The sequence below is a fragment of the Chelon labrosus genome (assembly GCF_963514085.1).
Source record: "Chelon labrosus genome assembly, chromosome: 4".
In the NCBI taxonomy this organism is placed as follows: Eukaryota; Metazoa; Chordata; class Actinopteri; order Mugiliformes; family Mugilidae; genus Chelon; species Chelon labrosus.
This window is the reverse complement of record NC_140340.1, coordinates 27,104,480-27,121,989: the sequence shown is the minus strand read 5'-3', so window position 1 is coordinate 27,121,989 and position 17,510 is coordinate 27,104,480. Positions and strand designations below refer to the sequence as shown.

The 17,510-nt window shown below is 41.4% G+C and overlaps 1 protein-coding gene across 1 annotated transcript in view; it reads left to right on the top strand.

Annotated features, from left to right (window-relative positions):
- Window positions 1-2,370: 2,370 nt before the first annotated feature.
- Window positions 2,371-17,510, top strand: part of slc2a9l2 (solute carrier family 2 member 9, like 2) — a 93,413-nt gene continuing 78,273 nt past the window's right edge. Inside the window, exons 1-3 of the mRNA XM_084543317.1 lie at window positions 2,371-2,977; window positions 7,343-7,444; window positions 16,954-17,114. Coding sequence (XP_084399443.1) covers window positions 2,912-2,977; window positions 7,343-7,444; window positions 16,954-17,114 — 329 coding nt within the window. The 5' untranslated portion in view covers window positions 2,371-2,911. The remainder of the gene's footprint in view (window positions 2,978-7,342; window positions 7,445-16,953; window positions 17,115-17,510) is intronic.

The window sequence follows — 17,510 nt, the reverse complement described above, 5'->3', positions numbered from 1 at the left end:
TACTTGTTTACACTATGTGGCTGGAAAGTGCTCTGTTCGACTAGTGATTGAACAATTTCTATTCAACGGCTCTTTGGTACAACATAAGGAGATTGGATCATAAGTCATACTGAGCTTCAACTTTCACTGCAGAGTTCAAACATTTAAGTTAAAAAAATGAATGTTACATAAAATGCAAATCAAAACCAATCAATCATTCAAAGTTGACTCAAAGTTGAATCAACAATCCTCACTCAAAAAGAAAAAGAACCGTGAGCCATTCTTTTGAAAAGCTGCCCAAAAGGAAAGGAGCCACAAGATCCGGTTCCCATCAAAGAACCAAAACTGCCATTATCATGTTCTACCTTTAACCACACCATTAAAATCACATGATCTTGCAGCACACCTGCACTTCGCTGCAGATCGCTGGAAAGTGATACCACGGACATTACACTGCAGCTGTTTAGTTACTGTCTAATCTATCTAATCTTGTCCTAATGAACACCATGTTTTACGTGTTAAAACCTGATTGGACTGTGGAACACCTTGCTGAGCAAAAGTACCTTTTAACCGAGAAAAATCAGTGACCTGCGTTTTATATTTAGTGAGGACAAGCACTTCGCCCCACTACGCCCTCATTACTGGACACGTTTAATACAGCCGTGATTACAGCAAGACAGTGGCACCCTAATGCCTTTTCTCAGAAGAGCAATGTTATCAAATGTTATGCATATGTAGTTCATCTTGTCAGGCTGTTGTCCGCGTTGTCACCCACCTCTGACAGGAAGGCTGACGTAACCCAGGGAGACATGGAGAGAAGGAGGGAGGGACTCTTCAGAGTTAATCATTCCTCAGTGTTATTATCAGAGCAATGTCAAAGTAATGTTTAGGCAGTAGTCTTCCTGCATGCGTTGGATACACAGTCTGAACCCGAGTAAGTACACCCACGCTGATACAACAAACTCAGCGGTATTCCTCACTCATGTGAAGCTACAGTTATTGTGAAGTCTGTTGATATGGACCCAGACATTTATTTTTTAGCTGTTGAACTGTTACAGTTAAGGAAACTGGACTGACATTCTTCACTGTTATTTTCACTCAGTGTGTGAATCATTTTTGGTACATTGATTACTTTTTCTCTGGGCATAACCTTAGACAGATAATACTAGAGAGTTGTGCCTGTAGATATGACAATGAGTTGATCCGTGCATGTTCCATTAATCAATTACATTGAGCAAAACATTGATGATCATAATCATTACCTACTGCCATGAGCTACTAAATTATTTCCAACTTAAAGTGAGCTGCAGGCCTGGATATAGCAAAGCGATAACGTATCACGTGTGGCTATCTCGTTGGTGATAAGATGAGTTATTATAGTTTAACCATTTTTACAAGTTTTAGTTGTCCAAGGAGGCAGCAGAGCTATTTATCTGCAACATAACAGTTTTGGTGTTGAATCATACACAGTCATGTTGTCGGTCCTTGTGCGGATTTTTTTATTTATTTTGTTTTTGCTGCTTTGCATGGTAGTGCATTCTTTGGCTACACGTCATCAAGACATCATGACACAGTACAGATAGTTTGCATAATCTTCGTTCCAGCTTGAGACTGCATGGTAAAGTAAACATGCAGGCTTTGTATTCCTGTTCCAGACCACTCAGATTGGAAAGCCGTCATCATTGCATAAAGACATTATCTTTGCTCTAACGTCGAGGTCATGGTCTGATCACTGCGATGAGAGGGAGGTGTCCCAAAATCAATACCTATGTCTCCTGATAAGCAGCGAGAAGGGTTTTGGCTGCACATATATATATATATATATATATATATATATATAAAAGTATATTACTGTCTCACAGTTACTAGTAACCTGACCTTGCACGCGAAAACAAAAATTATCCAGTCTGAACTTTCATCACAAAAACTTCATCATACAGAATAAACTCTTTCCAAAACATCAAAGTACTGCTTTAACCAAACAGTTGTGGTAATCCATCAGATTATAATTTATTTTGATCTGTTGTGCGTCTTCTTAAGAATTCACTCCACAGCTGTGTTTTTTAAATCCCGCTCCTCAGGTCTCAGAGAGCCCTGCTGGGTTTCATTCGCATCCAATCAGGGACTCATTTACTCTCCAGGAGGCAACTGAATGTTATTAAATGTAATTAACCTTGGGGAGGAAATCAGCAGTACCACAGAAGGCTGGCACTACCACGTGATGCATTTATTTCTGGATTCTGTCTTCTTTTTGTTCAGAATCTCCAAAAAACAACTGGATAAAAAGTTTAATTCTTATTTTTTTTGTAAGAAAGGGCTATTAGTTTAAAATACATCAGACTGCGCTGGTAGAATCTCTGTTTATACATTCACATTCTCTGGACAGTTTCTCTTTTTTCCGGTGAATCTGGGTGTTTCAGAACCACTAGGTGGCAGACTCAGTCTTTGGCCAGTTCTCTGTACGTTTGGCCACAGCTGTGGAATCCTACACCTGGGGCAGTACAAATCCAAACCATTGTTTTCTTCCCAGTTGTTAAAAACTTGGGCAAAAAGGTTTCACACTGTAATGTAGCCTGGGTGAGATTTCACACGAGTTCACAAGTTTTTGCTTGCCAGAAAACCGATCTGACTTCATTGCCTTTGCCACTTGAAGGGTACTTCCTGTGGACTAATCCTGAACTTGTGACCAGTCCTGATCTTATAATCCTGTATTTTTATATTTTTTTTTTCATGCTAGCATCTCTACATGTCATGTCAGCTCATGGGGGGTACTGTCATTTCCTGTTCAGCAGATGTTGTGCTTTCTATGATAAACTCCACTTCCTCGTGCTTGTTGTGAAATGTCTCATTCAGGGTATTCAGTGCCTAAACTGATACTGTCTCACAGATGATACAATGTGGCCTTCTCATTTAAGGTCGCTGAAGTGTGAACATGGACATACAGAAGGGCAGCCAGGCTGAGAACAAGATGAGCAACTGTGGGAAGAACTCTGGAAAGGTTAGTGGGGTTAAGCCACGACATGCTTTGTGGCACAGACGAGTGATATGAAATGACTGGTTAGATGGATGGAAAGGACCCTCCACTCCTGTAGATCATGGCTGCTCCTGTTTGCCCGTTATGTCGTACATTAACCCATTATGATGACGTGTGTAGTGTTATGACAAGACTGCGTTTCAGTAAATATATACATGACCTTCGTAATTTAGGAAAATTTCTGACCTGTTATCTGTCAAACCTGAAACCTCATAACTGTGTTCAAAAATGTCATTTACCACGGTATTAAATAAGTAGAGGACAAAAATATGATTTATTCACTCAGCATATTCAGAAAATCGTACCTCTAAGAAACATATTTATTACGCTTTATTCGCTTTATACGCTTTACTCTCTAACATGGGAGGCACTAGCGACTGAGCAAACACGGGCTTTACAACTTTGATCTAGCCGCCTTTCCTGCGGCCTCTTTTATTGACAGGGTCCTGCAAGTCATCAATGAACCGTTCCGCAGTTCGATCCTGAGGCACGCTGTTCAGCCATGCGAAATGAGCAAGGTCCCGGAGGAGATATTTCCATATTCATCCCTGCATTTCTATTTGTCTGATGGCTGTGAAACCAGCTTATAGTATCTTTACACCTGTATACCTCCATTCATACACATATTCATGGCAACCTCCTTTCTCAGGAGGAGTGCAATGTAGAGAATGCATAGATGCGTGGAATTCCTGTCGTGTGAGAAATGTCCTCCCCAGAGGTGCTTTATAATACGTTCTATATTTGGAATCCATTCTCCTAATACAATATATTATATATAATCTTTGATCTATAACTGGGTGTTTCTTTTTCCTTCAGGCAGTGAAATCATATTTGTATGCATGTATGTTTTTATGAGGGAAAGACAGAGGATGTTATGCGCTTTACAGATTTCAAACTCAGTTAAGGAAGATTGTTGCTTTCTGATTCTGATACTGAGTCTGATTTCTTCATTCCTGCACATCTGTATTATAAGCTCACTTTGTGCATCTGTCTGAGAAGTTCTTTTCATGTTCTTGGAATTTTAGACTGGAATGTAAAGTTGAGTCCCAGTTGAGAAAGTGACTTCTAAATCTTTCTGACTGGTACGAGTCCCCTACACTCCACCCCAAAGGGTCACATGTTAGAAGAAAAAACAATCATGTGGAAAAGCTTACATATGGATTGCTCAACTGTGCACAGAAACTGCAGATTGATTGCTGAAGTGTGCGCATGGCATAGAGTCTATGGACGGAGTCAGCTTTAGGAGGTAAAGAATTATTTTCACATCCCTCTGCGCTTTTACTGAAACTGTGCCTGTGAGATACATTCAGCTCTGGCCGACTGGCAAATATGTGTAGCTTGTTCTACATCCACCCTGTTGCAATCCAGCTCAGTTAAGAGAAGCAACGTTAAGCCTTATGTTTAGGAACTTAATATTTCCATAGCAAATTAATGAAGAAACAACATCGATCAAAGCCCAGAATACTCCAAATACTTGAAAATAAAACAACCAAAATTGGCTATGCTCCCTACCCTAGCCAAAACAGTGGTAGTAAGCACCCCTCCTCTAACAATTAGTGACTGAGGATGTTTGTGCAAGGTCAACTCAGCCTGACCTAGTCTCCAGGTTGTTTGACAAGTATCTCAGTGCACCAGATGGGTAAAATTTAGACAATGACATAGCATGTGATTGCCGACAGTGAGTAAAAACTAGGAAGTGATTGCAGAACAAGAGACAAAAGGCGAACCACTAATGTTAAATCTGACTGACTATTAAATGGAGGGTCCTTTTTAAACCCGGTGCAGAGACTGATGCAGCTTGATTGGAGTAGGGAACCGGGCAGCTGTCCCATCCTCCATGGTGTTAGGAGGGTAGAGGAACAAGGACAGGGGCAGAGGTGCAATCAGGTCAGCATGGCAGGCAGGATGTGAAACAGGCATGGGCACCAACTCTGGTCAGGATGCCAATCTGCACAGGTGAAACAGAGTCCATCCATCCATGATGGGGGATTGGGGTCACGGAGTTTAGGGGATTAATTTGGAGGTGGTCATCAAGGACCATGCCACGCGAAAACATTTTATTTTTAAAACAAAATGTTTCTTTATTTATAACTTGCGTCCGGACTGTTCTGCTGTTTTAGAACTCCTAATATAGAGTCTATTGGAGACATTGCTGGGCAAAAATGGAGAAAGGAAGCGACAGGTGCTGACATTCGTCCACATTTTCCTGTGTCACATGACTCTTTTATCAAAAGAGAACAAGGGCGTCCGCGTGGACTTCCAGTGGTTTACTCAAAGTGTTGAATGAATTACAGGTGCTGCTGACCTTGTTGTCAATGCTAGCAGCTGTTATGCAGTGGGGCCAGGTTATAGGGCCAGGTTTAGGGTCCAGCAGCCCCGATGAAGTGCCGTGTGCTCCAATAGTCTAGATTGAGACTCTAAAGAACTGCTTTAAAGCAAAATAAATAAATAAATAAATAAATAGTGTGGCTGTATGCTCAGCAGGTATGCTCGGTTTAGTATCCGGGTAATATATTGATATACATTGATATACATACTGTATGTTGTGACCTCAAAATGGTGATAAATGTTATATCTTAAACAGGAAGTGGCCGTGATGTTGCTTGTGTTAAAAAGCAATTAGTGCCTCACAGTGGCATTTCAATTTGATGTTGATAGTCTGAACCCTGCTCTTCCCTTCATGTACTTTACAGCTGAAGAAGTGAGTTCTCCAGTATATGCAGTAAAGACAGGCACCTTTAAACAGGCCAATAACTCCAGTAGCCATGGTGATATATATGTATAAAGTATCTATCTATCTATCTATCTATCTATCTATCGATGCAAAAGAAAAAAGGAAGGCTCCACATAGCCAGAACTCTCCCGTAAATCCATAAAACAAGTGCACGTTGCAGCCATACATCAATAAAAATTTTAATATGGAATAAGCATATAGGCTGAAAAACATTATTTTAACAAGCCCCCTGTGTAACACTGCTTGCGTCTGACTGAAAAAGTTTTCAATCGTTATGTTTTTCTAGTTTCACATTGGCCTCTTGCTCACACGAAGCTGTTGCTTGAAGTGGAATTGCAAATCTGACACCCTGGATGTCTTATTTCCGGGGAGTAATTTCCCATCATTGATGAGAAATTCAATTTATATATACATATAAAGCCTATCAGTGTCTCAGAGTGCAATCAAGGACCACAGAAATTCAATGTCATTATGTAATCATGCACTTGCCTGTTGGTGTAAGGTATTAGTTGAGCCTATACAGAACAGTCATTATCTGTCCTTGACCTAGAAATGTAGCCTTTGAGACTGTATGAAGCTCACAGACAACACTACGATGTGAACTCCGCGTACTGAACTACACGGTTAGCTACTCAGTAGTCAGTGTGCTACAGATTTCTGACACCGTCTGACTTTTGAAGCAGCCTGTCTTTGGGTGCCAAAGCTCCAAATTGCCCATCAGTATCTCGCAGTGCAATCAAGGATCACGGTTATACAGGCGTCTGTATTAAACCTATGTCCCAGACGGCCCAATTGACAATGTAGTCTGTCCATAGCAAGATACAGTAACTGCTGTCTAGATTGGCATTTGAGATATTCATAGTCCACAGAGGATGATTCCCAATATTTCAACCCTTAATACCTCTTCTGCTCTGACATCAAGTCCAGTGTTTGAACCCATACGTAAGACATATTAAAATGGTCTGGGCAACCACACAGAAGAATCACAACACATTCATGCTCCCTGGAGTATTCACTTAACTCTGCACACAGGGTTTGTCATTTTGTAGTCATATTATAAAGTTTGCTAAGCACGTTAATTTTTTCAAGGGAATAATGCGCTCATTCGTCTTGTTCCACCCTTAGGACAAACATTAGAACTTATGAGATGTCTCTGAATTTAAAAATATCTTTTTTTTTTCTTTTTATAGGGTATAATTATCAAGCTGATAGTGGATTTCAGAATGTTAGTCTTGTTATGTTTTATTTCCTATTCTCGTCATCCTTACCCCTACTCTGTCAGGGCAGTCTCTAGTACCTTAAAAGATCATGTATAACAGCTGTGACATTCCCACTGCTGGCCCTTCTATACGATATGAACTCATCAATGTGTGGTCAGTTTTTGATGTTTACTCTGCGACCTTCTCAAGGGCAAAGCCAACTTAATATCTGGGCCTCGTGGCCTGGATACTTGATGATATATAAATGTCCTCTGATGGATTCCCTCGGTTTGGCCCGACTGTGACACTGATCGACAGCATCGTGACTGCTACTGACACTGGTGTGTGTTTGTATGGGTAGCATGACTCCTTGTGTTATGTGCTCTCTCTCATTAGCAACCAGTCACCGCCTGTCTATTGAGCGCAGCTTTCTTCGGTGCCCTGGGGTCATCTTTCCTTTATGGCTACAATCTCTCCGTGGTCAACGCGCCGGCTCGGGTGAGTCAAACAGTTTGATTGCTCTGTATGCCTTCTTGCGTGGGGTCTGTCATTGATTGCTTGGATTGTCTTCTCCATGTGGTTGCTCTGCTAGAAATCCATCTTCATTTAGATGGTGATTTGGAACCAGGATTTATTAAATGCACAGCAGATTAGCCAAGAATCTGGTACTGTCTTCTGTTTGGAAGTAATATTTGGAAGTAGTATCCGAAATACACATATTTTAGCTGATTTACAAACTGTTAGTAGTGGTAATGTTAAACCCAATAATGGGGTTAATCATAAACACTATTTGTGATGTGATTGCAAACAATGCATAAACATACACCAATCAACCACAACATTATGACCATTGAGAGAAGAAGTAAATAACATGGAGCATCTCATCTTGTGACAATACAATCTTCTGCTGGGAAACGTTTGGCTCTGTTATTCATGTGGATGTTACTTAGACATGTAGCACCCACCTAGACCAGACCAGACACCCCCACCCCATAGCAATGACACTCCTTGATGGCAGCAGCCATCCCCAGCAGGATGCAGCCTGACACATGCACACACTAGGGGTTGTACCGCATAGTCGACTATTCGACTTTACTGATGTGCCAGAGGCTTTTAGCAGGAAGTCGACTATTCACCGATCACATGACTATAACAACAGGGATGCCTCCGAAAAGACAGGTGAGGAGCCTAGTGGGTCATTGCAGCAAACTAGCAGTGGTTCATCAAGTGTGTGGAAATACTTCATTAAAGATGAAGCCCATACTACCGTGACATGCAGAATATGTAAGTGAGTGCTGAAATACAACAAAAGTACTACTGTAATGCACACTCGAGTCATCCGAAAAGACATCAGCCAACGCTAGCTGGAGAAAGGTTCAAGTCAATTAACGACTTCACTAAACGTCCTGTGGTAACAGAGAGAAGGAGGCTGCACATCAACAATTCATTATCTAATGTTATTAGACCCTTATCTGCAATACACGGGTATATCTTAAGATATCCCAACACGCTGTGAAATATTATTAAATGCTATTGACGGTGCCGTTTTAAATAGACAATACATATCTGCAGCGCGCAGTATTGATGTGTTCTATTAGTTGACATTGTTGTTGTGGTTGTAGAGTGTGTCTTTCTTTTTTTTTGGTGAGAGAGATATTAGTGTCAGACTGACGCTGTTTCCAGTGTTGACCGACAGTGGCCCATGTTCAAGCTTCAGCTGCCTTGCAGAAAAGCCTCCGTAGCTTCCTTTGTGTGAGACACTACAATATGTGTTCAGGTCAAGAATATATTTCATTGTGGCAAAGCATTACGTTCTACTGTGTTTTTCTGTTTGGCGTCATCGACTAGTCAACGTCGACTGACTTTCACCACATATTAGTCAACTTTAAAAAAATCCAAAGTTGTTCAAACTCTTGTTTAGGGCCAACTAAAAAAAAACATGAAAAATAGCACAAGGTGCTGACCTGGCCTCCAAATTCACTAGATCCCAAACTGATCAACTATCTGTGGGATGATCCACAGAGGCCCCTCCCCTCAACACATAAGACCCAAAAGCCCCCACTAACAACATTCTGTTGCCAGACACCACAGGACACCCTCAGAAGGCCCATGTCCATTCTCTGAGGAGTTGTGGAGGCACAAGAGCGACCTACACAGTAATAGTGGTCATAATGTTATGCCTGATCAGTGTATACACTGTACACAGACATTTAAAAATGTACATGTTTACACATCACAAGTCAATGAGAGAGGTAGCAGGAACATGAAAGTGTGATACACACTTGATCTCAAGATCTCAGGATTCATTCCATTGAACATAAAAAAAATCTTCACAACATCCAGGCAAGTGAAAAACACTCTCTAGGAAAAAAAAACATGGCATTATCCAAGTCTGCTATAAAGAGAGAACTTACAAGGGCAAATGCAGTGCATCACAGTTCAGATGAACAATGACCCAAAACATACCGTGAAATCAACCCGGGAGCTATTTTGAAAGGAAAGAAATCAAAGATTCACCAGATCAACAATACATACCTTGTGCTATTTTTCATTTATTTTTTTGAGTTGTTCCTAAACCTTTTTTGTGCGTGTGTCTGTGTCAGGCTGAATCCTGCTGGGGATGACTGCTGCCATCAAGGAGTGTCATTGCTATGGGGTGGGGTTGCCTGGTCTGGTCTAGGTGGGTGGTACATGTCTAAGTAACATCCACATGAATGTCAGGTCCAAAAGTTTCCCAGCAGAACATTGAATTGTCACAAGATGGTCAATGTTGTTTACTTCTCCCGTCAGTGGTTTCAATGTTGTGGCTGATCGTGGTATGTGTTTACTAAGAGGACACAGTGCTAGATTTCCTGTTTAAAGAAATGATCAGAAAGACAGCTATGTGCATTTAGCCCTGCTTGAACTTGTACATCTACTGCAGTCTGTAAGCCCTTTTGACTAGTGAAACTGAAATTGCAATATTCAACAGCTTTGATGTACCAGTTCTGTCAAGTAGTCCCACTTTTGGATCCAAAACAACATTTTCAGAGGTCATACTTTCCAATCCGGTCTTGTGTGTTTGGAGCATTTAATTAGTGTGCAAACATTACAATCTACAGGAGCCCACTCAAGGGGAGAATGTTGCGGAAAATGCAGAAATTGGAAATTCAGTGAAGTGAATATGATCATTTATGTCACTTTTTCTCTAGTAGACTGCTACAGTGTGCTCTCAGCTGTGGCTGCTCACTCACAAGTCAGCTATCAACACGCAGGAGTTGTGTTTGTGCAGTGAACTCAGATGTTAGTGTTTGTGAGGTGTTGTGTTGAAACCTGTATTCCTGTAACATGTTTGTCATATCTGATAGAAGCCAAATCATTTGTGGCATAACAAGAAAATTCTGGAAATTTATGTTGACGTATTCAGAGAGAAAAGTGATTGAGAAATTAGGTCTGGGCCTTACAATCATCTTCGTCTACAGTATTTCTTTGCATTTCTTCTCTTACTTTTGTTTTCTTTTCACTACTTGGCCTTCTTAACCTGATTTGACAAGTCCCACAAAGAATCTTTCTTTAAGTTCTCTGAACTTGTAAAATTAAGTGAACAGGAATATTATTCTTACATGATGTGACACTGGAGTGTACAATTTATTGACTCACTGTGGTACAAAGAATCACACACCAAGTTTGAGTTAACCTTGCATGCAACTAAATGAAGCTGCTTTCAGACGTTGAATTAGACAGATTTTTTTTTTTTTCACCTTTAACGTTCCTTTTAGTGAAAGGAGGGTCCTTTATTTAATTACCAGGCATTAAATGCAAACCATAATTTGTGTGGTGAAATCACTGTGGAAACGGGTTGTGAAAGTGAAAAGAAGAAATCTATTAGCTCTGACCTCTCGGTGTAATTTCTAAAAGTGCAATCTCTAAGCTGGGGCGCCGAAAAGGGGGGGTAAAGGAGACGGATTCTAGGGGCCCATGATTGAGGGGGGCCCAGAGAGGCCCCTAATGATGATGAAATTATAATACAGAAAAAAATAGTGACACTAAGTTATTAACTAACATATAATCGCAAATGTTTTATTTTCAATGTCCTGGTAACAATAACTTTATTTGTTTTGGAAACATCAACGCCTGCAGCCCCCCCCCCCCCCCCCATTTATGTAAAATGGTTCAGTCCGACTGCATCAGCTGCAGGTAGCGCACCGGCGGTTTGTCACACAGCGCCACAGGGTGAGAGAGCGTTCAGTAAACTAATAATGATAAAAAACTATTTGAGGTCCACAATGTCTCAGGAAAGACTTTGCAGTCTTGCCATGCTGTCAACTGAGAGTCAGTTGGCTAGAAAGCTGGACTTCAAAGACCTGATAAGTGATTTTGCACGTGAGAAGGCTCGGCATTGGGCTTTTGGTGAGAAAAGTTGAGCAAGGACCAGTGATTGAAAGGTTGCAAAAGGAAGCTTGACTCAGCTGGCAACGTTATATATTTGCCATTCTTTCATATATTAAGTTCGACTTAAATGATGAGAAATCATATATGGCCATTTTGTATTTTGATGGTGTTTTTGTTTTTGCTGAGATTTTGTTTCTCTCCACTGATTATAATTGCTATTTTTTCATGGAAGGGTTTATTTCCAATTTAAGAATCAGTGTTGCAGCAAATAAATGAATCAAAATGAATTCCATTGTATTCAGAGTGCTCAGTTCTTCCCCTACTGTACATGTCAACTGTCATGTTGTTCTTCTTTCACAAATATGGTAATGATAGTCAAAAATACCATTAAAATGCATAATTGTATGTAAAATAGCATCAAAAAATTTCGCCGCTGTGTGGGGGGCCCTGTAAAGATTCTTTTCATGGGGCCCAAAATCCCTAGCGGTGCCCCTGTCTCTAAGATCAGTGTGGGGTCACTTTAAAGCCAAGCTGCACAATATACACTCACCGGCCACTTTATTAGGTACACCTGTCCAACTGCTCGTTAACTTAAATTTCTAATCAGCCAATCACATGGCAGCAACTCAATGCATTTAGGCATGTAGACATGGTCAAGACGATCTGCTGCAGTTCAAACCGAGCATCAGAATGGGGAAGAAAGGTGATTTAAGTGACTTTGAACGTGGCATGGTTGTTGGTGCCAGACGGGCTGGTCTGAGTATTTCAGAAACTGCTGATCTACTGGGATTTTCACGCACAACCATCTCTAGGGTTTACAGAGAATGGTCCGAAAAAGAGAAAATATCCAGTGAGCGGCAGTTCTGTGGGCGCAAATTCCTTGTTGATGCCAGAGGTCAGAGGAGATGACTGGTTCGAGCTGATAGAAAGGCAACAGTAATTCAAATAACCACTCGTTACAACCGAGGTATGCAGAAGAGCATCTCTGAACGCACAACACGTCGAACCTTGAGGCGGATGGGCTACAGCAGCAGAAGACCACACCGGGTGCCACTCCTGTCAGCTAAGAACAGGAAACTGAGGCTACAATTCGCACAGGCTCACCAAAATTGGACAATAGAAGATTGGAAAAACGTTGCCTGGTCTGATGAGTCTCGATTTCTGCTGCGACATTCGGATGGTAGGGTCAGAATTTGGCGTCAACAACATGAAAGCAAGGATCCATCCTGCCTTGTATCAATGGTTCAGGCTGGTGGTGGTGGTGTAATGGTGTGGGGGATATTTTCTTGGCACACTTTGGGCCCATTAGTACCAACTGAGCATCGTGTCAACACCACAGCCTACCTGAGTATTGTTGCTGACCATGTCCATCCTTTTATGACCACAGTGTACCCATCTTCTGATGGCTACTTCCAGCAGGATAACGCGCCATGTCATAAAGCGCGAATCATCTCAGACTGGTTTCTTGAACATGACAATGAGTTCACTGTACTCAAATGGCCTCCACAGTCACCAGATCTCAATCCAATAGAGCACCTTTGGGATGTGGTGGAACGGGAGATTCACATCATGGATGTGCAGCCGACAAATCTGCAGCAACTGCGTGATGCTATCAAGTCAATATGGACCAAACTCTCTGAGGAATGTTTCCAGTACCTTGTTGAATCTATGCCACGAAGGATTAAAGCAGTTCTGAAGGCAAATGGGGGTCCAACCCGGTACTAGCAAGGTGTACCTAATAAAGTGGCCGGTGAGTGTAGGTAATAATGCCAGTGTTTCCTCTAGGATTTTTTTTAGCAGTGGGGGCAGGCCTGCCGAAAGCACCCCCCCGGAAACGTCCCACCCGCCCCCCGGTCCCACCCCCCGCCCGGTCCCGTCCCGCCTTGTATGAAACAGAAATGACACAGCGCCGAATAGCGTTTGGGTGCTGTTGTTACGGAGTGAGCCAGACTGACGAGCGCACAACTATAAATGGGTCACACCAGCGTTGTCTACTGTCTAATAGCTAATGTAATATTGCACATATTTTCGTCCTATTTCAACTAAAGAAACAAGGTTAGGCTACTTAAAGAGACCCCTTCCACTCATAAAATATGTTCTAAATGGCATAAATAGGCTAGGCTACTGCCAAATACGTAACAACTTATTGTAAATTGTCAGTAGGCTAGGCTATCCTTGCCTATAGATTAGGGTAGGACACTCACGTGTAGGCTACACTGTTTGCTTAATTTGATCTTGACATATAGGCTAAGCATTCTGTAGCCTAATTCATCGCACTTCACAATCGTTTCTTTTTGCTAATTTATTTTCACATTTAGCAGCAGGGGTAACAACGTTTCGGTCGTGCGGCCTTTGTGCGTGTGTGTAGCGTAATTCATTAAAACCTAAACTTTTCTGTGTAGGCTAATACAACACAACTATTTACTTTAACATCATTACGTCTATTACTACATCTATAGACTATTTCCAATTGGTATTATATTAGTGACTCACTTACCGTTGTTTCCAGATGTTGAACGTTGTCCAATTAAAACGGACCCACCGCAGTGACGTTTTTGGTGGAGCTGTTAAGTTTAATAGTCGACTCAGAAGAAAGCTAACGTTTTGACAAAAAGCTACATCAACACAACAGTAGGCTATGTGGAGTTAAACTGGACAGCCCCAATAACCTCTGAATAGTTCTACTTGTTAAATTGCAATGTGAGCGGCAGCCAACGGGGGGTGCATTATGTCGGCAGGATCATTTAAAAGGCAACTGCGACTATTGTGCGTCTGCCCCATTTCTGATACAGCGGTGGCAGAAAATTAAACCATGGCGGGCCGCCGCTCCAAAATCAACATAGAGGAAACACTGAATGCAGAGTAGTAGAGAACCATACCTTTACCATAAATGCCCCCATGTTTTAGTATAAAAGTGACAGAGGTATATACAGGTACACAAAATCCATTAATATTTGCCTCCTGGTCAGAATCTTAAAGAACCAATGCCTCACTAGCACCGCTGTGCTAATATGTCCCAGCTGACCCTAGTTCCCTCAGTAAGTGTTTGGCAGCGGCTTCCTTGCCTCTTATTATTTCTGAAAGAGGCCAGTAATGGGCTCTTGTCTGCAAAATACACCAATTTATGATGTGTAGCACCTGCTGTGGCAACACCCAGGTGGTTTATTTTGTGTAAACACTGCACATCCCAGACGTCTAATAACTTTATAGCAACAACTTATGGGCTGTTAAAACCAAGTATGTCTTCCTTTCAACTGAAAAAAAAACAACTTCTCTATATGGTGTGTGTGTAGTCTAGGCTCTGGCTTTATTAGACACTAAAACAGGCTGGTTTTGTTTGCAGCCACAGGGATGACTCTCACACTATCTTGCTGGTAGCTTCACTTGCAGCTTCTCTAATGGTTCACTCTTCAGTAGTAGTGGCTTGCGTGGCTCCACTCTCAGACCGTACTGCACAGATTCTGGCTCCGAACTCGCAAGATGGCGCTGCCCATATCCCCAGGAAAATAGAATTAGTTTGGCTAATGTAAGTCAGTGGGGACGCATTGTACATATTTATATACAGTCTATGCTTTGACTGCATCATGTTTAGCATTGTTTATCTGCTTTCATGTTCCATCATGAGCACAGCCTGTTCATCTCCACCACTGTAGAGCTCCACCACTGCTCCTGCTTCCTTTAAACAATTCCTTCCAAAATCAATCCAAATCGCAGCTTCCCTCATTTACAGCTTAATCATGTGTCTTCCAACCATGTCAGACTTTAACGGTCACTGAGGAGCTTGTGCTCAACTCGTGCTGAGCCGCGAACGTCAAGTTCACCCCAGTGCCAATGTTTAGAAGAATATAAATAGAGAGGATGCTCCACAAAATGCTCCACTAAAGCCAGAAAAAAATTCTACAAACTGCATATGAAATCTCTAAACCAACCTCCAGCCTTTTAAAATATGGGCAAAGGAATATTTTATCAAGTATTAAAAATGTAACTCTGCTGAATTCTAAAAACCATGCAGTTCTTGATATATTAAATATGTGATTATACAGCTACAACTCCTCATTTTATAGCAGAAGACTCTTAAATGAAAAAAGAAAAGAAAAAAAATAAACAGGTACAACAAACACTTGCTTTTCATTTGCTCTTCACTCCAGTTTCAATAATTGGTAAGGTGATGGGAATTTAGCCATTAGGCACTAGCAGTTACACTAAGTGTTTTTTTTTTTGTTATTTTTTTTTTTGTCAGAAATCCAATTTACCCAGCTAAATATCTCTTTACAAAGTAATGTTCTCTGCCTTTTCTAATCAACTCTTCTGCATGCTCACGTGTGTGCCTTCTGTCAAGCAAAGTGTCGAGGGGAGAGCAGCGCAGTGGAATAAACAGAAAGGTCGTTACAAAGAAGCAAGAAATCACATTCAGCTATGTATACTGAGGGCAGCTTGTGTCAGACGCACCAAGCCACGTTACATGCAAACATTTTCATGTAAGTGTTTCAAACCTTTAGACAAAGTAAGGAATAAGAACCATATAAACATGTTTTCCACATAAGCTGACTTGTATGGAACCCTACTGGTATAGACTTATTAATTGTACTTAGAGCAAATTCGGCTGGTCCAGAATAAACGTTAGAGGAAGTGTTGGGTGAACCCATACAGACTGAAATTGGTGTATATTTGCAGGGAGGGATGAAGCAACATCTTTGGTAATTATTTATCTGTTCCTATGTGAGTTGGCCGATCTGTAAAGAAAGTAGAGAGAAGGGTGATGAAAACCCTGCTGAAACCAGAGTAACCTGTGACCCCTCCCTCCCCTTTTTCCCTTTTCCTGCATTAAACAAAGTGAAATAACCTTTCCAAAGCTCATAAGTCACATTAAAAGTAACTTTTTTTGTTTTTTTGTTTTTGTCCAATGTTAAACGCAGTGTGCACTCAGAGCTTTTAAGCTGTACGGCACAGCCTTGTTACTCCTGAGCCACTGTAGACAATGAGGACAGTGACAGTGGGACCGGTGCCACCTCTGTTTGCAGTGCTCTATGGAGCGTGGCCAAAAAAATATTTATTTTTTTTATCCCCCGGTTTTACAAGAGTACTGTTTTAATTTTCTTTGGTCGGATAATCTATAATTCACGAGAGGAACAGATGTAAAATGAAAGATTTAAAAAAACTACAAGGCCTCTTTGTTTTAGATGCTCTATAACTGATGTCATCATCTGTTCAGTCTCAAACTGTGCTTTGACACAATTGCCAATAATTTCTATATTCACTGACTCACATGTAGCGCAAGTTTCATGTGCCAGTTTATGGTGTTAATGCTCATTTTGCTCTCTGGGGTGTGCACATTTAGAAACAGTGAGCATATCCAAAACAATATATTCCCTCACATTAAAAACACTAAACAGACATATTGGTTAATCATACTATAATTTTACACACATGAATTTTATAATTAAGTACTACTTTCCTGACTGCAGTTTTTTAAAGTTGAGTTTGGGTCATAAAGCCAGCTTGGACAAGGAAATATTCAGTATATGACACATTTAATACTCAGTATAACATGATGACAGGTTGAGCACTTGATCATTTACCCTTATGAATAACACACATTTGAAATTCGTCTCTCTCGTGTCTGTCTTGTGTTGCAGTACATTAAAGCTTTCTACAATAACACGTGGATTGAGAGACATGGGGAGCCTATTTCAGAAGAGACCACCACCCTCCTCTGGTCCGTCACGGTGTCCATATTTTCTATCGGAGGCCTTCTCGGAACGCTGTCCGTCTCTTTAATCCTCAAAGTACTGGGAAGGTGAGTTGACCCATGTGTGCTTGTAATAACATACCGTATCTCCCCCACGATACACCTTCTTCACGCCAGGCATTTTGATTTGCCACAATGGAGAGAGCGCAGGTGGAATTAATGACGTCTCAGCGTCTGTGAGACACGACAGAGGAGAGCGGTGCCTTGCCCAGCAGGAATGCAGCCATCATCAATACACCTGTGCTTTCCCTACTGTGACAAGTCAAGATGTCGTCTGTGGGGAGGGTCTACTGTAACGCTATGGTACAGCACCCTGCTGACGCTGAGATTAACCCAGGCTCTCATACATTAGCAGTTTCAGGCCACATGATCAAATCCAAGCATTCGGGCCAAAAGAAACCTCTAATGGACAAATGCACTGCATAATAAGGAGAATAAGGATAA